At 39.2% G+C, this 21,467-nt stretch overlaps 2 protein-coding genes across 13 annotated transcripts in view; one reads left to right on the plus strand and one right to left on the minus strand.

The window, feature by feature from the left end:
- RPS3A (ribosomal protein S3A) lies at positions 113-3,576 on the plus strand. Its single transcript, XM_021393758.1, has 6 exons — positions 113-273; positions 630-733; positions 1,628-1,815; positions 1,975-2,183; positions 2,750-2,859; positions 3,414-3,576. The coding sequence occupies exons 1-6, from the start codon at positions 212-214 to the stop codon at positions 3,533-3,535; spliced, it is 795 nt and encodes a 264-aa protein (XP_021249433.1). The 5' UTR covers positions 113-211; the 3' UTR covers positions 3,536-3,576.
- SH3D19 (SH3 domain containing 19) overlaps positions 5,802-21,467 on the minus strand; it is an 84,219-nt gene continuing 68,553 nt past the window's right edge. For all 12 annotated transcript variants that reach the window (XM_021393747.1, XM_021393749.1, XM_021393746.1 and 9 more), the window contains 11 exons: positions 20,987-21,045; positions 18,428-18,692; positions 17,456-17,524; positions 16,105-16,177; positions 15,658-15,788; positions 13,137-13,195; positions 11,860-12,047; positions 11,556-11,608; positions 10,868-11,054; positions 10,288-10,385; positions 5,802-8,953 (listed from right to left, as the gene is read on the minus strand). In XM_021393747.1, coding sequence (XP_021249422.1) covers positions 8,837-8,953; positions 10,288-10,385; positions 10,868-11,054; positions 11,556-11,608; positions 11,860-12,047; positions 13,137-13,195; positions 15,658-15,788; positions 16,105-16,177; positions 17,456-17,524; positions 18,428-18,692; positions 20,987-21,045 — 1,299 coding nt within the window. In that variant the 3' untranslated portion in view covers positions 5,802-8,836. The remainder of the gene's footprint in view (positions 8,954-10,287; positions 10,386-10,867; positions 11,055-11,555; positions 11,609-11,859; positions 12,048-13,136; positions 13,196-15,657; positions 15,789-16,104; positions 16,178-17,455; positions 17,525-18,427; positions 18,693-20,986; positions 21,046-21,467) is intronic.

A 21,467-nucleotide genomic window follows, 5' to 3' on the forward strand; every position in this document is an offset into this window, starting at 1 on the left:
AGAAGCCAGCGCTGACGCCCACAGCCCGCGGGGAGGCGGTCTCAAGGAAGGAACCACCCCACCCAGTTGGCTACGCCCCAGAGTTCAGCCTCGCCTCAGACAGGGCCCCGTTCTCGCGAGACCGCTGCTGCCGCAGTTCTCGCGGGAGCACCACTCTCGTATAATCTCGCGCGAGGAGGCGGCTCCCTCTTTTCCGCGGCGCGGTGGCACCATGGCGGTGGGCAAGAATAAGCGCCTCACCAAAGGCGGCAAAAAGGGCGCCAAGAAGAAAGTGTAAGTGAGGCCGGGCGGGAGGCGGTGGGAACCGGGGACATCGGCTGGGGCGCGGCGGCCGCAGGATGCCGCGGATGCGAGGCGGATGGCGGCGGCCGGGCGCAGGCGGCTGCAGACAGCTGCTGTCATGGCGGCGGCCGGGCCTTGGCCTGCGCGCGGGTCAGGCTGCGGCAAAGCCCGCGTGAGGTGCGGGCCGGGCGTCAGGGGGCCGCGCTGTGTCCTTGGTGGACGAGGTTGTTAAGTTCGCGGTTTGCGTTTCCATTTCACTGAGTTTCTGGGGAGGAAGTTGTTTTAGCCGAGTTTAATCTGTGAAAAATTGTGATTATTATTTTTTTCCTTGCTTTATTTAAATTAAGGGTTGATCCTTTCTCCAAAAAGGACTGGTATGATGTCAAAGCGCCAGCGATGTTTAATATCAGAAACATTGGGAAGACTCTTGTTACCAGGACTCAAGGAACTAGTGAGTATTGGGGTTTTGTGCAGTACAAAGATATGTATTTGTTTCATGTAAGCGCTTCAAGTGAGACTTAACTAAAGAACTGCTGACAAACAGTTTTTCTTGTACAAGACATGAGTTTTGAATTTTTAAAAAAGGGACTAACTTAACTGCGTGATTATTGTGAGTTTTGTTAAGCTGACAGCTAAAATCTAGTTAGAGGAGAATTAATGTCTTATGGTCCTTTATATCAGAATGTCAAATCCTGGATAGGAAGGCAAGGATGGAGTTCCTGATGAGCTGCTGGTATAAGAAAGTCAACTATTAAGGAGTCATTCTTAATGTCAGAGGGAGATAAGGAGACAGTGACAGCTTGGTCACAGAATCATAAAGACACTGTGTTAGGAGGGACTGAAATTCAAAGTTTTTAAATAAGAGACCTCTGTGGAGAGAGAGAGAGAGAACAGGTGATTATCAAGACGCATCGCTGAATGTGTAAACCTTTTTTAATGAGCTACATATCTGACTGTAATGAACCCTTTGTTACCAGTGCGCAATGCTATGGACGTAGTTAATTTTGGAAGATTAGGTATGTAGAATAGTTGAATAGTTATATTCTCTTGGTTGCACTTTAAGTTATGAAGGTGGATGTTATTTTCAACTGCATCATGTGAAACCAATAAAGTAAGGGTCATTGTAAACTAAGTATGAGTCAGGCAGCATTAAAATTCTTAATTATTATGCAAAGATGTGAAATAACTGCTCTCAGATATTTGCTTCTGCTTTCTGTGTTTAGAATACGTGGCTTCTTTTGCTTATCTTTACGTTACTGTTGTTCAAAATGGAAGTTCAGTATCTGATTTGAGTAATACTTTTCTAACATTAATACAAGTTTCATCATTTTGTTTCATAATATAGAAATTGCCTCCGATGGATTGAAGGGTCGTGTATTTGAAGTGAGTCTGGCTGACCTGCAGAATGATGAGGTTGCCTTCCGTAAATTTAAGCTGATAACTGAGGACGTTCAGGGCAAAAATTGTCTGACCAACTTCCATGGAATGGACCTCACCCGTGACAAAATGTGTTCCATGGTCAAGAAGTGGCAGGTATGTAAAGAACAGGGTCTGCGTTGCTGCTTTCCTCGTTAGGAAAGGAAGTGACTACTGGTGTGTTTTAAAGCTGTATCCAGTGGTGTCCGCAGATATTAGTGAAAGTCAGGTGCGCGTTTGGGAAACCTGTCACGGGCATAACTGTTTCTTTTCCAGACAATGATTGAAGCCCATGTGGATGTCAAAACTACCGATGGTTACCTACTGCGCCTCTTCTGTGTGGGTTTCACAAAGAAGCGTAATAACCAAATCCGCAAGACCTCGTATGCCCAGCATCAGCAGGTTCGACAGATTCGCAAGAAGATGATGGAAATCATGACCCGAGAGGTCCAGACCAATGACCTAAAAGAAGTTGTCAATAAGCTGTAAGCTGATGTTCTTTCTCTCTTAGAGTCCACGTAGTTGTTTCAGTTACTGACTGAAGGCTGGTTCTTCACTTCTCTGTTCGCAGAGACCAGGTGAAGTGCATGTCTCGTGTTGAAAAGCTGATGTGCGACTTTATTCGAACACTCATCTCTGCTTCATATTTGGTTATTAGCCATCATGTTTGCATAAACTTAAAATCAGGCTCTCCAGAGATTTTTTTTTTAATGTCTCTATAGAATAAAATTGCAACTCTGATCGGTTGAGTTTACAAATATTCTGGATTCCTCTGAGAGAAATCTTCCAAAATACTGTGCTTGCTTCCGAAGGTTAGATTACAGGTTTGGTCTCTAAATGACCATGCTTGCTCTGTTTTTCTACCATGCTGCAAGGAAAACATCTTGTAATCTAAGCACACTTTTCCTTCACTCTAGCGATTTTTGTTGTATTGTTGCAAACTTCTCTTGAACGTTTGTGTATTCTTAATTATTTTAAGCGTGTGTTGCTAAATTAGGAAGGAGGCACAGTTTTAATGTTTTAGTACTGATCTGCTCTCTTGACTGCACAGGATCCCAGACAGCATTGGCAAAGACATAGAGAAGGCCTGTCAGTCCATTTACCCTCTTCACGATGTCTATGTCCGCAAGGTTAAGATGCTGAAAAAGCCCAAGTTTGAATGTAAGTCAGTTACTCTTACATCTAGGGATTGAGGAGGACGGGGGAAGACATTTGAAAATATTTGCTTTTGGGGAAAGAAAGTAGTATCAGAAGATTGCATTGCTTTAGTTGTTGAAGGGCTTGTCGTTCTAGTCAGATGTTTGGCTTTCAGGCTGGGAAGTCACATAGCGGTTACTCAGTTTGAAGCTCTTCTTGAATTCTTTCCTGGAACTGTGAATGTTTCAAGGCTCTAGTTTGGGAATGAATGATGACAAATTGTTTCGGTCCCAGATGACACGGAATGATTTTAATTTTCCCATTTTCTGACATTCCCATATGATGAAGTAGTAGGTTATTAAAGTATGGTTATATATCTGTAACTTACACCATTGTTTGTTTTATGTTTGACTCTGTCACTTAGTTCAGCATCATCTTCTTGCACAAACTTTCTGCAGTGGAGTTGATCATACCTACATTACATGTGCTGATGATTTAATTTGTATATGGTAATCAATTCAGTAACTCAAAGCTGTTTAAAATAGGTGTATCTCACTATTCACAATACTTCTTTCTAGTGGGCAAGCTGATGGAACTGCATGGTGAAGGTGGTGGTGCTGGAAAACCTTCTGGGGATGAGGCAGGTGCGAAAGTAGAGCGAGCTGATGGATACGAGCCACCTGTGCAAGAGTCTGTCTGAAACTGAAAATTGACCAAAAATAAAAGTTTTATTACACAGAACAAGTGTTTGGTTTCCTGTATTGCTACTAGATGATATTGGTACTGGATATGGATGTCCTTTTTTAATAAGATAGACCTCTGTGTGAACTGAAAAGGAGAAAAGAAGTGTTCTGGACATCTGTTATTTCTTTATGACTAACGTTGTTGCAAGATAAGTGGAAGAAGGTGGTTTGTCCTTCTTTGAAAGATACTACTGGAAAACACACTGCTGAGGTTTCTGTGTTTGTTTTTCCCCCCAAATTTCAGTCCTCACAGAAGAAATGGAAGGTGTATTTAAAGGTTGTAGCATCTGTTACATTGGTGAGAAGTGCTTCAGAAGGGAGCATTGTACAGAGCTAATGGGTAAATGGAGGGCAGGGAAACCTTTTGTTTCAGAATTCCTTGACTGTAAAGGCATCATCAGGATTTATCATGCTACTGAATTTGCTTCAATCTCTCATAGAACTTTTGAACAGAGGGAGGTGTTCACTGTAAAGCGGCAGTGGTCCATGTTGTAAAACCACTCAAATGCTAGGCAAGTCATTTAAGAGTACTTTTGTGTTATTTGCATCAAGTAGCTCATCTCATTTTTAGTTGTTCTCTGTATTCCAGTTTAAAAAAAAGTTTTTCTGGATAAAATAAGGGGTACTCTGTACATTGTATAGAAATAACGGGAGGGGTAAAATACACATCTTTTGCTATGAAATTGTTGGCACAGTTGTTACTTAGAAGCTGAGAACAAAATGCTTCACCTATTTTGGAAGGTTGCTGAGGTGCTGGTGGTTCTTCCTGTTAGCTGTGAGTTACTTTGGGACAAGAACTGGAGGAAAGTGATGAAAAAGTTCATCATGCAATAAATATACTGGGCGCTATCAGCGAGGGCTGTTTTTCAAGGTTAAGAATTTTCACCTTTTTGCAGTTGATAATTTGGTTTTGGAGCAAATAATATGCGAAATGGTAAGGATTTTTTGTAATTGTTTTAGTAGACTAGATGATGTGATTTCATATTGCAGTTCAGTTACTGTCTTAATAGCAATCTTAACTGCTACTGATGGAGAGCTCCCAGTGCAGAACTGGGTAGGCAGTGGACACAGGCAAGCTTTGAGTGCGTTTTTCCTTTTCCTCACTACAGTGCTTGTGTAGACTGATGCAGAAGTGCCTGCGTGGTTAGATCTAGTAAACTGAAAATTATGAAAGGAAGTTAAAATACTTTTTTCAATGTAGTAGTTAAACTTGGACTAGAGCGCTTGCTCTTACGTAATGTTGAAGCTGTATCTTAAATTAGCGGTTAATGTCAGTGGAGCTTTCTAAGGTCTGCTGTAGTGCTTCAGGAGGCAGGCATCCTTCTCTTAAGAGTCCTAGGAAGTGATATTTTGAAGCCATAAATCACAGAGTCCCCTTTTCCAGCAAGAACAAGAGCTTGTCGTGGTAGTGAAAAGTAAACCATGATTTTGAGTGGCAACACTGAGAATCCTTGAGCCTAGCCTACAAAATTAAGTCTTAGTGCAGTTCATGTGTATATGCATATACTGAAGCTCTGTGTTAGACTAAGATCTGTCAGCTTTCTTGGAAGCATGCTGTATGTATTTGCTGTTTTGCAGTAATTCCACAAAAAAAATTCTCAAGGACTGAATTGGCCTGTACTCGCTGCAAAACAGAGTTAGAAATCAAGATACTGTTTCTGAGCCCACTTGTGAAAAATGGCATTTTTTAACTCTGCTTTTCCTTTAGCTGTTGGCCTGCATAGTATATGTTGCAGAACAGCTACTACAGGAGCATGCTGGTAAACAACAAAAACTTGTTTTTTTTCAGCTGTTTCCAGTTGTTTCTTCTCATAGTTGTGTGTTTGTTGTTTTTTTTCCTGAACAGTAGGCTGCTGGCATTCTCACATAGTGGCTATGGTACACTTGTGCCTTAAAAAATCATTTTACGTGCAGTGTGGCACAAGTAGTGCTGTCACAGAGCACTGTCATCATTGTGACACCTGCTGGGCTGGCTGGTTGCTGCAGGCAGCAACTGAAATTCTGCATGTGCTAAGTGTGAAAAGTACCTGAAGCCAGAAGCTTGGCTAAACTGTTAAAACCATCAAGATTACCTGAGGGGCTTGCACTGTTCCTGAAGAGATGAAATACTGTTGTTGGGTTTTAAATGTTAGGCTAAATATACAAGCGGAACCGATCTGTACCCATGTCACATTGAGCGGAGAGCTTAGTTCTCGACAATGTAAGATGATAAAAATGCAATCGTAACTTAATTATAAAAATTTATTGGTTAAATACATTTTTAATTTACAGAAGTACCATAACAAATGTACTAGCCTTAACAAAGATTTATTTACGACACTGTTATTTGCACACAGAATAAAGTCGTCTTCCTGAAGATAGTTCCGGAGGTGGGCCAAACAATAAAAGCCTTGCTTGTCAAAGCAATTTCCTATTATACTTGATGTACAGGGCTCTAGCTGAATGTCAAGGTTACAGCTGAAACTTGCTACTATACTGCAGTTAGGAATGGTGTTCAGCTTCATTCTTCCTTTTCTGCAATGTACTGTACACCTTACAAATTCTATCATCTATATGCAGTTTCATGGTGATAGTAGGCATCAAGTCTGTAAGACAATCACTTCCTATGTAAGGCAAGACACTACTTCAATTTTAACAGTTTTTGTCTGCAGTAACGTAAACAGCATGTAGGTGGCACTCCTCGCCCAGACTTTTAAGGCTTTGCTGCTTTTCCTTCCCAGCGCGAGTGGGAGGAGATGAATAATGTAAGAGTGAACTTACCTACCGACAGGCACTGACTTTAAACATTCAGTGGAAGATAGAAAAACAACTGGTCAATATTACAGCTATAAAAATGTGGGAGAGGAAATTGGAAAAAAAATATAAAAATTCAGTTCTACTTGGAGACTTGTATCAAAATCTTAGAAAACTGCCAGACAAACAATAAGTAAACATCATACACTTAAGCCTCCTCCCCCACCACAGTGATTGTGTATTTTCTGAAGACCTGGTGTTCTGTTTGTTGGAGTGGTTTTGTTTTTGTTGTTCACCTTATGCTCTGCTCGCAAGAGACTGAGGATTTGTCTTGGCACAAGTCATAATGGAAGAAGCCTGTTTTAATAGGGTGGCCCACAGTAAGTTTAAGTTGGAAAGTCATAAATCTCTCTTATGTACTCATTCACCAGAGTCCTATAGAAAGCAAGGGCTGCCTTATCTGTAAAAAGAGCCATGGACAGCTCTAGGCAGCAGAGCTTGGAGAGAGGGGTGAGTTGTCCTCAGAGGTGGACTTAAAGTTGAATTTCACGGGAGTTCAGGATAGGCTTGGTGGGATGTTAAAATTGAATAACAACTGTGTAGATAGTCATGTTTCCATCTTTCTAGGTTAACACGTAATTTGTAATTGTTTTTATGTTAATCCTTTTAATGAAAGATAAAATCCAGTTCTTAACTCATTAAAGCTTTGTATGATCTTCACCCTCGATTTGTGTGATAGTGACATGTGTAATATACAGCACTTCACATTGTAGAAGATTCTAGAGAAAAAAGTGGAATTTGCAACTACTGTGGCATAACAATGAATTCTGCAGAGCAAACCAGTGCTGAGGATGGTTCAGGTGAGCTCCAGTGTGCTGCTAAGCTCCAGCACCTGCTCCTTGCTGGAAGAAGCCCTTCAGTCTGGTTCTGCCTGGAAGCTTGTGTCTGCCTGCTGCAATGGGAACCAAAGGGGAGGAAAGGGAGGGCTTTCCGCACCAGTACGTACTTGTTGCCATAATGTTTGGACCTCCTTTCAACAGAACTGTAAGCAGACACACAACTACGCTGAACTATCTCAAGGTGAGTCATGATGATTCTAGCTTCCACACTCTCCATCAACCACTCAACTGCTGGCGTTCTGGCAACTGGAACTTTGAGACAGAAAGGTCTGGTGTGGGTGTCTTGGTATCTATGCATCTGTGTTTCTGAAGTAATGACTCGTAGTAACAACTTGTTTCTTCTTTTTCCCACATGGTACAGAAGTGATAAAATACTGTCAGCACTGTAGTGAAATCTTTTTCTCCTCCAGTCTGAAGTTAGCTGCTAATCAAGACTCATTTAACGACTTTGTCAGAAAAAGTGTCACAAAATGGAATTTGCTGCCAGAAGGTCCAGCTACCTCAGTCATGTCAGTCTTAGTTGCTGTTGCTCAAGTCACGCTGCTGCTTTTACTAAATGATTTTGTTTGAGCTTCTTTGAAGTAACCTCTTGCAAGACATTTTTTCCTTAAGGCTGTGACAGACCATTTATAATGATGCTCGGTATAGCTGGTACGTGCCAACAACCTGAAAGCCAACCCTGTGCCTGTTGAAAGCCAAAACCAAGGCTGTATAATATCCTTCAAGTTAAGGATAGGAATAGTGTTACTGAAGTATGTTCCAGTGCTTGAGTGGTAAATGAAATGTAGACTGAGTGAAGACAGGCTTTCCACTTAGATAAAGGGGGTGGAGGTGCAAATAGTTGAAATAGTACAGCTATGCCAGGAGGGGAACTGAGAAAGCTGAGTAAATGCTGTCCGTCACAGCTCGCTTCTGCTGGGAAAGAAGGGTAGGGTGGTGCTTGATAAAGAGGGGGTAGTAGGAAAACTAAAGCTCTACCTGGAACAGAATTTTTGAGGCAGGGGAAAGGTCTAGCATGGTTCAAACCAGTGTAAGTGCTATTAGTTAAGTCTTTTCTGATCTTCCTTTGTGAGCTGCTTGGGCTAAGAACAGGAGAATACTACACAAGGATTTGCTTGAGTTTTCCCTCTTCCCGGTTTAATTTGACATTTTTCTACTATAAGTTATCTTATCATCTAACTCGCAAGTGAATTCTTCTGCTAATGTGGAAGTCAAGCAGTAAAGAAACCTGAATATTGAACTTGATGTACATACCAACTACTGCAATTATGTATTAAAAACACTTTAAACAGTTCTTAAAGAAGCTCAAATAAGCTTACTTTATGCAGAGGTTGTGCATGATAAATGTAATACCAGATAGTAAACATAACAGAATACTATTTCAGTTAAAATGGTGTTGCACCACAGCATTTCCCTAGCTGGAGACCACTAAAAATCGTCCTTGTATTTGCTCTCAGAGCTTTCCTGAAGCATGACTAACTACATGGTCACAAAAGACTAAAATCTTTTTGGACTTCAAGATACTGTATGACTGTCCAGAATAAGTAGTGCAAAACATGGATACATCGATGTCTTTGCTGAAAACATTCTCTCCCTCACACAGGGAGTACAAAGACAGGCAATGCTTCATGGTGTTTTTAAAATTTGAACAAAGTTCTTGGGAAATATCCCAGTTCTTCCTTGTATCTCTCCACTCATCCAGTCCTCGTCTACAGATTCCAGCTCTGTTATAAAATCCCCTGCCTGTAAAAGAAGGAGTAATGTGAGCCATTACAGCTTTCCACGTAATATCACGGCATGCACCATTCATGTTATTCAGAAGCAATTAATAGCTATCAAACAGCATGGTAGTTGGAGCTGATCACTCCTGTTAGATTTCTTTGAAACTACATTTGCCAAACTGTCTCTTACATGTCAAGGGTTGAAAAAGCATCATGTTGTGGGAGGAGAAAATAGTGCTGCTGGATAACTTGCTGTGTTGCTTGAGCCCTGGAGGTAGGTAGGTGTGTTACGGAGGTGGCTTACAGGCTGCTACCTCACTCATTATTTGTGCATGTTCCTGCTCTGGTACGAGGATTTGTTTTCTTCAAACACTTCAAAGATTTTCTTTCAATTTAGTCCCAGTATTTTCCACAACTTGGAACCTTCCCTCTTTCCTTTGGAAACTTTCTCAAAAATGAATGCAGTTGAAGCTCAGTGTGGCCTTGAAAATAAAGTTTATCTTCCACATTTGATCCTTAGCCCTGCTTTCATCTTCCCATGCCATACCCTTCATTGAAAGTACTGTCATAGCTCGAGTCTTTCTGCCAGTACCTCAGTTCCTCTTTTCTGTTTGAAAGAATCATCCATCCTTTCCATAAGGCAAGCTGCTAATGCAGAAACTAATTATTTTCTGTTTCTGACATTCACACAGTAATGTGTTCCAGTTGATAAATGCAATCTTGGACCTGCTGCAAAAGTCTGCTGTTTCTTAAAAACTTGGTTTTGAGGACAGTTACTTAAATATAATGCTTATTAATCTACAAGGACATAACCTTTCTTTGTGCTTTTTCATATTATCTAGGCATACAGCAAATATTTCATTTTGCTCTTGCTCATGTGGCAACTGAGGATTGTGCTGCCAAACTTTTAGACCAACTTTTAGATTTTGCTGTACTAGGTGTCCCTCAGAGACAGACCTGCTGTAATGCTGCCACTCTCACTATTATGACACTATCTCGTTGCTGTCTTTCCCATTAAAAAAAGAGGCTCCTTTAACCTTATCAACTGATCAAGAACTGAACATACTACAAAATAAAGTGTGTTGGTCTCGTCATACTTAACTGGATTAGGGAAGTCAGTGAAAGACTACAATTCTTGACCTCTTTTCAGTGCCTTCAGTAAAGATTTTGCCAATGGTAAGGATCAAAATTTTTACTGTTGCTCTTTATCAGTAATGTTAGTAATTGTGTCTGTTATCTGAGTTCTGTTCTTTCATGTTCCGAGCTTATTTCGGATAAATTTTTTTTTTTTTAAGCATTCCTTAGGAGCATAAGATATGGTGAAAAATTGGACTAAAAAAAAAAAGAGGCACTTACTTTGAAGGAAAGCTCATCTTCATTTTCACCATGAAAATCATAGAGAGCTTTGGCTTTTCTTTTCTTTCCTCCTACAGACTGTGATTTCTCTACCTTGGCTGCAGAATATGGAAAAGATGAGTTATTTCAATTTGAGTGAAATCCATCTTTGTTTCTGGAGAAGCTTCCTGTTATGCTGGTGTTTTCTCCTCACTAGTATGTTATCGAGTGCCCAAATGTTATTACTACTGCTATGAGACAAACTCATTGTCATGCTGGAATGAAAATCCTTACTGCTACCAGTTCATTTTAGAGTACTAACTCATGCTCATGGTTCCACTTCTAAAAGAACTAAATGTAAAGCTCATTTTCTTAAACTCTTCACTTTGTGGTTCAACCATTTCAGAATCTGTATCACTTTCCAAATTACACACTGACCTATGCAATACATTGTAATTATTTCAGATAGTGATTCAACACTTCAGCTTAGCTGAAGTGGTGCATGGTTTTTAAGGCAATGGAATAGCTACCTTCTCCCAGAAATTGGTCATGACTGTTGCAATTTAAGGAATAATAAGCTGTCATCTGGTAGTGCACCTACCTGAGCAGGTCTGAACATAAACTGCTGGGAAAATCCCTTCCTTTTCATTCAGTTTTCCTCTGTACCACTCAGAATCTACTTGTTCCAGTATTTGGATGTAGTCTCCCTTTCTAAAGGATAAGTCGTCTTTGGTTTCTGCTGTAAAATCATGAAGTGCTTCACACCACTCTACTGAGGATGCCTTGTTCTACTCAAGTGAAAGAAGAAATACATTCATTTTAAAAGGGAATATAGTAATAACATTGGTCAAAGCAAGGGTACAAGATTTGTGCATCCTGATTTTCTCTTACGCAGAACTGTCACTGCAGATACAAACCAGAGAAAAGCATTTCAGCAATTATTATATAATTTTATCTAAGATCACAAGCATTCCTTTTTATCGTTGATGGTAGGGGTTAAGATTAGACCATTCAAAACTAGACCATTTCAACAATACTTAGAATAGAGTTAGTAAGAATTTGCTTAAGGAGAACGGATAAAAAAGTAACATAGGTTAATTTGCCAAAAGCTGTGAAATCAATCAAGGTGGAGCAACTGTAAGACTTACAGATGTGCCCACATGCCATTATGTGTCGTGGGAGTTGTTCTACATTCAGCTAATCTGACATTGTAATAGAAAGTCTATGTAAATCTATGAAACCTCCAGGTAAATTCTGCATCCACCCCCCACCCAGTGAAATATTGTTACCTGAAGAAGGGGAGAAGGAACCTTAACTTTCTTCGTCAGTGCTGCTCCTGTACCTATGTGGTAAAGAAGAACTTTAGAACAGTAGCAATGACTACTCATTATAATCATATCAATTTTAGATATTCAAAGTGATTATTATGAAGAACTTCAATCATAGTATTCTATTTATCACATTCATCTTCTTTTCCTTTCCACCTCCCTTCTCCTCTGCATTACCATTTTGGACTTCTATATCCTTCTTATCACTGCCTATATGTATTACATAAATCTATATTCTTGAAAGTTTTTGCTAACATAGTCATACCTTTTCCAGGCAGATCTTCAATTACTTCCACAAAATTCAAGGGGAAAATTCCAGACGTGCCTCTGAGTTCTCCTTTGGCCCACTCTTCATTTATATATTCTTTAAGGATAATCGTTTCACCTTCTGAAAAACTGAGTTCATCTCTCTGGTCTCCAATGTATTCAAATCGTGCTACACATCTTGGGCCTCTGCACAAACAACAAAGGAACTTACTTTGTATATTTAATACTATAGTCTCTATAATATTCAGGTAGTGCTATACAAAATACGCATTGATGTCTTTTACTAAAATGATAAAAGAATGCACTTAAGATTGAACAGATGTTCAACCTAGTTATAACTGAACCTAGTTATCATCTCTGCTGTCTGAGGAGGATGAGCATAGAGTCTAAAGGAGATGGAGGTAACATCTGTATCTGAATTCCTGGCCATGACAGTATTTTTGCATAAGATCATATTCTTTCAAACAAAAAACATTGATTCTACGTGTCCCATTCTACAATTTTGCCCATATCCAAGTAAGCGTACTTATATGCTTTTGCTAAGAGCATCCCAGGGTGGGGAAATAAATCACTGAAGATAAAAACATCAGTGCACCTGGTACATGTTACAGAACTTGGCACAATACTGAGAAATGAATTATACCTTTTTTCTCACTTTACAATTTTATAAATTTTTGTACAAAAAAAAATGATTTATCAGAAATGCCATGTTGGAAAAAAACTGAAAATACACTATAGTTCTTTCTATAGCATAGTTTAAAGCAATGTATAAGCGTGATTCCCATCCCCATTCATATCTTCTTAAAAGCTTCAGCAGTAGCATTTTCTGCTTATTTGTTAGCTGCAGAAGCAGTCTTTAAAAAAACCTAAGTTTCAGTTAGGACAAGCCAAAGTCTATCACAACAAGGTCGACACTCCTGTTGATACTAGTTCCTATCTCTGCCTGAATTAGCTTTACTTCCTGCAGTTAAAAGTTACGAAAACCAATAAATCACTACTTAGTTAAGACATGTTCAAGAGAGCTATATCTATATAAACACTTGTTATAAAGTGATATACCAATTTTTAGACATACGAAGTTAAATTTTCAAGTCTTTTTTCCTTGAAAAGATTCTTAGTGAAATCCCATAAATGTTTAATTTTTTAAAATAATTTTGGTGAAGAAACTATTAACCGTATCAACCTCAGCACAGATAACACCTACTTCCAAGTTACCTTTCCTTTTACTTCCTACTAAATCAAGATGAGAAATAAAACAATATTTATCTGACTCACTTAATGGATTGTGAGGAGCAGGGTATTTTTTTCCTTTTGCCTTCTTCTGGAACATCAATCTGATAAGACAATAAAATAAGTAAAATCTTCCATTTCAAGCTCGTAACTACCATTAACACTGAACTTGTTAAAATCATCCATTTTTCAATTAAGCATCAGCTCCTTTTATAACTTCCATGTGACGCTATATAGTCACTGAAATGTTCTGATATATGACCGTGTTAATGTGGATTTTGGCTTTGCATTTTTCAATCTCATGCATACTTCATGGGTTTTTTGTTTTTGTTTTTTGTTTGTTTGTTTTTTTTTAATTAGCCTGTTTTAATAAACTGGCTTGCAGCCCAGCTGATAGACAGAAAATGGGACTGGATGCTACCATGTGTTGTTGTACTTAGCTCCAAACTTTCAGTTGGTAATTGCTCTCCATCGTTTGCTAGCACAACATATCACAATAGACAAAATCAGCGTTTACACATTTTTCTGGGCTTTGGTAGCCAGCTGTACTAAGAACAAAAACACTACTCCTAAATCTCACTTGAGTATTCATGCAGTGGCAGTATATGTTTAAAGGAAAGTTAATTTAGAAAAAAAAATCATTCTTAGCGCAGTTGTAGATAGCTACCATGTGCTAATTAAAGGGACTGGCGAAACATCTAGAAAATCCATACACGGATACGTCAAACAGACAGCATCCAAGTCCATTATCATAAGATGACTTTAATTGCACTTCTGGTATGATATGAAGGATGGTCTGTGACACTTAGTATGATGAGACCACAAGCTTCTACAAGCCTAGAGATCTTGGCTAGGAGCTTTGGGCTACAGCTCACTATCACATAAACCAGTTCCATACAAATCAACAAAAACATTTAATTGCTTTTGTGAAGGACTGGATGAAATCAGTCAATTTCAGACAAATTACTCAAAGATGATTGTCAGGCAAATAATCTTTTCATGGCTCTTGCTAGAGTAGCTCATATCTGTGGTGCTCTGAAGTGTCCATGGGAAACAATAACAATGTATTACTGTTTGTTAGGTATCTGGACGTGAAGCTCCTATGTGGCTCGATATCATAAAACATAATACAGTGTACTGATGGACGCCTTGTATCAAGACCTAAGCTGACATGAATTCTCAGGAAAACTCACCCAGTAAATAAGCTGTATTTACTTCCCCCCCCCCCCCTTCTTTTTTCTAATTTTGCTAAAACAATTATTTTCTCACTCCAAGGGTATCCAGCTTTTAAAACTAAAAAATGAGTTTGAAACGTATCTTCCCTAGCTTTTAGGAAGTTATATCTGTCTATATCAGTGCTGAATTTGACCCCAAATACTCATTCCACTGCTTTAACCCTTCAAAACCCTTCATCTGTAAGCCAGTTTTACCGAGAACACTAATACTTTAAATTGTCATTTTGTGTAGAAGAGGCCACTCAACGTAGCTAATAGATTTTTCTTGTAAAGCAAATTGAGTATAGTTCCATGATTACTAGCTGCAAGTCTGTTTGGTATTCTTCAGCGCTTTCCAAGGTTTGAAATTCTTTTCCAGTAACGTACTACAAACTCAGAGACCCTATGTAACACACGGAGTGTACTGAGTACATGGTATTTTTCATACAGCAGCAGTTCTCATCTCTACCAGCTGCCCCAGCTCAGCACAGACTTTCACTGTCTTCAGAACCCAGCCATACACCTTCACTGCATCCTAATGTCAGCTTAGTGTTTTCCATGCCCATTTGGCTGAGGTGGATAGCCCTATGACCCTTCCTATTGGCACAAAATGGACTTCAAACTCTAAGTGAGGCTTGCAATAGATCTCATCTAGCTTTTGAGGCATTGAACTATATTGTATTTCTTTTAAGCTGAGCCTCTCAATTCATTTCTCTTGGGCACCAAAACAACACCTGCCTCTTGCTTGCGGTTTACTGGCAAGCGTCACATTCAGTAACAGGATTGCTTTAAGCTGCTCATTTGCAATAGCACAATCTCCTTTCACTGTGCCAGCACACCCATTTGTGCAGACACTTAGGCAAACTGATCCATCTGGAAAAAAAGAATGCTGGGAATAAAGAAAAAATGTTTTACTGGACTCAACTGCTGCCCTGATTCACCACGTGGGTGTAGAAGTGGTGATTACAGCACAGCTTAAGGGGATGAGAATATGAGAGAAGTTGAGGTGAGGGCAAAAAGCAATCATTATAGTGTATGCTGATTTTTATACGCAGTTGTGAAAAATAATCTGCTTATAGATCCAGATAAATTACCCAGGTTAAGAAAGAGAATCCGGTAAGGGCCATGATTTTCTCACTTGGCTTGGAATTAACAGCAAAGTAATGCCCATAACACAAGTTGATTCTGCCAAATCAAGCATCTCTCTAATATCATGCAAACAAGCTGATATGTCTTCTGTGATGCCAGAGGGAAAAGAGATTACCAAATGGAATTAAACACAGGAGCTATAGTAAAACAGAACAACAAAACCAACGCATTAGGATTTAGCAAAGTATACAAAGCCTACGTACAACCACTTTAACAAAGCTGGCAGGAAATATCCCTGTGCGATTCCCACATTTTCCTCTGTACCACTTGGCATCAATTCTCTCCAAAAGATAAACAGCATCTCCAGAACGAAGGTCCAAGTCGTCAGCATGCTCTGCAAGACAGCATCATTTCACTTAATGGGGACTTTCACCCTTATTGCTTTTCGATCACTAAAACTTTATTAATATAAATACCGTGGACAAAAGCAGAATAAGTTTTCATAGAACCTCAATTGCACTTGCTAAAAACAAGTTAGCTTTAACAAAAAGACTGGCCCAACCATAGGTAAACCCATGGGTTTTAACAGCTCTGCAGGCAAAACTTGCATGCTGAGCTTCCTGATTATTTTTATGATCAGAGTCCTATGAAAATTCCCATTTGAAAGTCTTGGGGTAAAACAAGCTTCCACAATATTTACATTTACTTACCTGCAGAAAAATCATGCAGCGCTACAGCATGGGGAGCACTTGTGTCAGAAACTTTTGGAGAGCTGTTTGAATCCTGACAATAAACAAATTCAAATAGTTTATAAAACGTGGAAGATATTAACACAGATTTGCTGTCATGAATTCTTAAAGTCATTTTCTGACTTTGGACACAACATTACTATGATAGAGAATCACCGTAGGAGACAAAAATAAGTACTGGTCATCAGTCTATATTCTGTATGCCTTTTGCCAGTGTAAACCAAAAGGCATTTCACTGAAATCTGCTTTTGATCCTGCAAAAAGAAAGGGAGGGCATCTAACTTTTCCCACTACAGACAAAGCCTCAACTAGCTCCGCGAGTCAGAAAGCTGGAGAGTTGATGGCAATTCTCCCTGCAAAAGGCTGTGGCCAAATTCTGTGCTGCTGCTCAATACTGCATATCACCAATTACTCCTCCATGCTCAGCCCCAGGACACGCAGCAGGGGCAGCACATCTACCAACTGCCAATTATTTCGGAATGGGGAACAGGCCACTACGAAGCTTACAGGAAGATAATGGGAGAAATGACAAATCTTTGTAAAGGGAAATTATATTCACAATACTGAGCTTCATCTCTAACCCACTCACTAGGAAAGAGTTTTTAGACTTCACCATTTTTCTATCACTATGTAAAAGACAAACTATTATACAAACACTACGCATGAATTGCTTTCAATGTAATTTTTTGTTTAAAACACACAATACAACCAAAAAAGACTAATGTGAATAAAGGTAAGGACAGAATAATATAGATAACAAGAGAGAGAACAGAAACCTATTTCAGCCACATAGGTTTCTGCTAATCAAAAGTCTGTTCGTAGCTAGAATTTATACTAGCCATTTGATATTAATACAGCCATGCCCTAAAACGCGCTAAATTTTGCATAAGCACAGAGCAAAGAAAATACTTTGAAGACTGTAAGTCAATCCACTGATGTATCACGTATAGCACTTTGTAAAACTAACTGCTTATCTCTTGCCCACTTTTCAGATACTCAGCAAAGGGAGTCATTATCTTCACAGGAGACAGAGGAACTTTGCCAGTTTCCCTCTCTTCTGGCACTCTAAGTAATTACTGTTGCTCTGCTCCATAAGCCGAATGTCCTGGTGCCATAAGGCAAATCACCGTTATTGGATTTTGTTTTGGTGGTTGCTTTGTTTTTATTAAAGAAGCACAAGGATTTAATAAACCTCTATTGGATTTCTCAGAGTAACTTTTAAAGCCTAAAGCATTTGATATTTTAACATAACGGGAGCCTTACTCGGGACACTTGCTCATTGAACATTAACCACCAGAAGAAAATGTCTTACCTTACGAGACAGATCTCCATGGTTTCTGGGAAGGCAGTTTTCCTTGGCATCTCCATGAGGCACAGACAGCTTGAATAGAAGCAAATGGGAACAGTTTGTTTCATTTCTAAGCACCCAAAAATTTCACTGCATGTGAAAACAGCCAGGTGACGCAACTATTCAGATCACCTAATACAGGTAAATAATGTAGGAGTCTTCTGGAAAATGACATGCTCACTTGGAAAGTATTTCAAACAGGACTGCAGGTGATACAAACTGCTTTCTTGTCATCAGTTTTAAAGTTTCTTAGACACTTAACTTTTATTATACCACATCATGTATGATGTTCAGCAACACTAATACTTAAAATGAAAGCGGAATGTATCTGTGTATCTGGGGAAAGATCCTTTTTTTAATCTGTAATACTGATACATTTCTATTTATTATCCTCTAACAATACATGCACTACCAAAATAACACACTTTTTTTTTAATAATGGAAAGGGATTATATCAATATAGTGAAATGTAAGACAAGTACTGTTACACTCTTCACTCTTAGCAGGCTTGATTAAGCAAGGTAAGATATTTTTAAAGTTGCAGTGCTCTCCCAGTTTTGCTAAGCATTTTGACACATATGGGCAAAAGCGATACACAAAAATATCTTTTTGCATCATTTTATGTACTCTTAATAGAATTCAGAACTGACAACTGTGAGAACCCCATCCAAATGAAAAGTTACACATTAAAGATATATAAAAAGATAATATACACATACAAAAATATACACATACTTGTACCTATACTTCATGTTTATATTTTGCTTTCCGTCATTATCTCACAGTGCTTACATCTGTCTGTTTACTAGTATTTTCTGAGGAAGGTTATGCTGATAGATGCATTAGTCATATCATATTAACATTTCAATACATTTTTGACTACTATTTCTACCAGCACGGTTTTATAAACAAGTTTCAGAATATCTCAGCTCTCACCATGTATTTATTGTAGAGAGGATGACCTGGTTTAGGTCTAGGAGGTAAAGCTGGATCTTGATTTTTTAAGACTTGGCTTTTTGTTCTCTTGGGTCCCAATCTGAGCTTGCTTGTTTTTTTATCAGGAGCAATGTAAGAAGTGGATCGGGAAAGAGCATCCTTCTGGGAGGAGGTCTTGGTCGCAGAGAGTTTTGGTGGAGGTGGCCTTCCAGGAACACCTTTAGGTGGGGGAGGTCGAGCTGGTAAAATTTTTCCATCCACAGGCCTAAAAATTGGGTCAGCCATCGGAGAAATATGTATATTAATAGGCCTGCCACCCCACTCTCCACCACAGCCCTAGCTACTGAGCTTGCTGCAAGGAAACGTAGTCATGATGACCAGCACCATAAAAGAGTGTGTAATACCTGAAGTACAAAGCAAACCTTCAGATAATGGGATCGGATGATCAAGTCCTTAGAGCCTTTTACAACCTATTTTCAAGTCTGCTCACCATTTTTGCTTACAAACAGCCCGCCAGTATTCTCAAAAGCACAAGCAGGATTTCCTTCAGCAATCACATTTAAAAAGAGCTTTGACTGCAGCTGCCTTAGCATAGAGTTCTTCCACTGGAGAGCCTTACCAAAAGCCCTAAGAAGCTCAGCTGATCTAGCAGGTCTTCAGAGATCAGCCCAACTCATTCACTACAACATCACCTGAGGTGACTTTTGAGCCTCTGCCAAAACTCATGATGTATGATACCACTTGGTACAATGGCATCAGTAGCACGATTTACCATTTTTATTTAAACAACAGAAAACACCAGTGACGATGCTCAAGCTTCCTGGTAATGCTGGAGGTACTACACTCTCATTAATGTACCAGTAGTTTAGAAACCAAGATCAAAAGGAGTCTAATAGCTGACAGTGGTAATTTAAAAGAAAAATTAAATTATTAAAAATCCCCCTTAGTAAGCACTGCTAAAAAGTGCTGCCTGTATAGTATACATGAGCAACAATTTTCAGAATCAATAATTTGCTAATTGGTAATTTACTAATAAAAAAATCACCTGTTATAAACAAGCATTGTGTGCATGATGCAAAACTTTGTGTTACTAAGAAACCTGGCACTACAGCGACGCCAAAAAATACAATTGTTTGATTGTTATTAGTAAATGTTCAGTGAATTACTGCAGGTTTCTGCTACATAAATGTACTATAACAAGAATAATTACTTGCTAGTATGAATTTCTCAAGGATCCATAAAAATTATCATCACCTACAACAAACGTGTGTTAGTGGGACTTAGAACATTCTTCTGACATGTTTCATGAGTGTCATCTACCACTTCAGAAGATGCTGGTGATTTACAAACGTGCCAGGATAAAGTTCTCAACTCTTATTTGAGTACAGATTATTTTTTAAATTTAAAAAAAAATTTCCACTCCTGCTCAGTTTCCACCTCTCCTCATTCTTGAGCTCATGCCAAGTATTTTTGATTATATTTGATTATATATTCGATGAAAGAGGAAACTCCAATTTTGAATACATAAAATATGGAAACAGACCAACCCATGCGTTTGTAAAGAGACTCAGCTAAACAACACAGCAAGCACACAGCAGGTTGTTTTTCCTTTAAAAAAATAAATACATTTGAGCAGAAGAGTGGAAGGACAACATTTTCACTGCAATTCCAGAGAACTACGAGAGAATCAGGAACGCTGCTACAGTAAATAGAATGGGGAAAAATAACATGCCCACAAGGGGAAATAATGAGGTGTTTCCTTGTTGGGTACAAACTTTCCTGTTAATCAGTAACTATTATTGGTGGACTAAGCTTCACTACTAAAAGATTCTCTTGTCTCGACACAACAGAGTAAGCTCTGTATTTCAACCCACAGATTTTGACTGTAGATGGTGACACAGCCACAGTGGGCTAGCTGGCCAATGCATTATCTCATTCTAGTTTGTCTCTGGCATTTAGTGGACCTGAATCTAAGGCTGGTCCAACTGCTTTTTCCTCCTCAGCTCTTCTTTACTGATTGTTGAAAGGAATAAAAATAGGTTATAATTCATTCTGCTGCTTCACTCTTTTTTTTCATTTTTTATTTTTAATAAAACAGTAGAGATACTGCAGAAATTAGCCTGTGCTTCCGGGAAGGTGCTCGCATAGCACGTGCCCATTCTGAGGTGGCAGCATCTGCCACCTCCCTTCCTTCACCACTCAAACCCAGCCACAAGTGCAAGCACTACTGATCAAAAGGTCAGCAACATGCAGGAGAGGATGTTCTATGTTCAGCTGAGGGTGAAAAGGTTAAAGATGAAGAAAGGAATGACTGTCAGCAGCCACTGCACATTAGCTGAAGAGCCAAACAGCTGTCCTCCTATAATCTCCCTGCTCATACCAATGCAGTACAAACAAGTACGAATTAGCTAGCGACTTTCTCCTGTTTATTTATTAGCGAATACATTAGAAGCACCTAAGGAGTTCGGTTCAGAGTCAGTAGTATCTATGCTGAGACTAACTACACAAACTAATTCAGAAACATCTCCATTAACTAAGTCAGGGAAGAACTGCACTTACCTTGGGGGTAATGCAAGTTCTAGTTGAGATGCTCCAGCTTGTTCGGAATGATTCAAATCCTACAAAGATTAAAAAGACAAAGTCATTTCATTAAACCTAGGAAACAAAACAGACCCAGTTTAAATGATTCATTTCTTATTTTAATTGGCAGTCAGGAAAAACAAAGAGTTTTTGGAGTTTGGGGAATAAAGTAAAAAAATAACATGACGTGTTCTAGTGCATTATTGTTGTACTTAGAGGGAAGTACAAATAACTTCTCCGTTTACCTGAATCACAGCTTAAATTGTGCACTAGGTATAACCCAGCCCTCTCTCGCCTACCACCTGGGAGTCAGGGCCTAAGAGCCAAATTAAGGAGAGTCACACAAATGTACAATTTCAGCACCTGTAGGATTCCAACGTGCCTGCAGTTACGCTACAGGCTTTGATTTAAGTTTGACAGATGAAAGGACAGGCTGAGTCTTTGCACCGGCTTAGAGCAG

The sequence above is a fragment of the Numida meleagris genome, chromosome 4 (assembly GCF_002078875.1).
Source record: "Numida meleagris isolate 19003 breed g44 Domestic line chromosome 4, NumMel1.0, whole genome shotgun sequence".
NCBI classification, from domain to species: Eukaryota; Metazoa; Chordata; class Aves; order Galliformes; family Numididae; genus Numida; species Numida meleagris.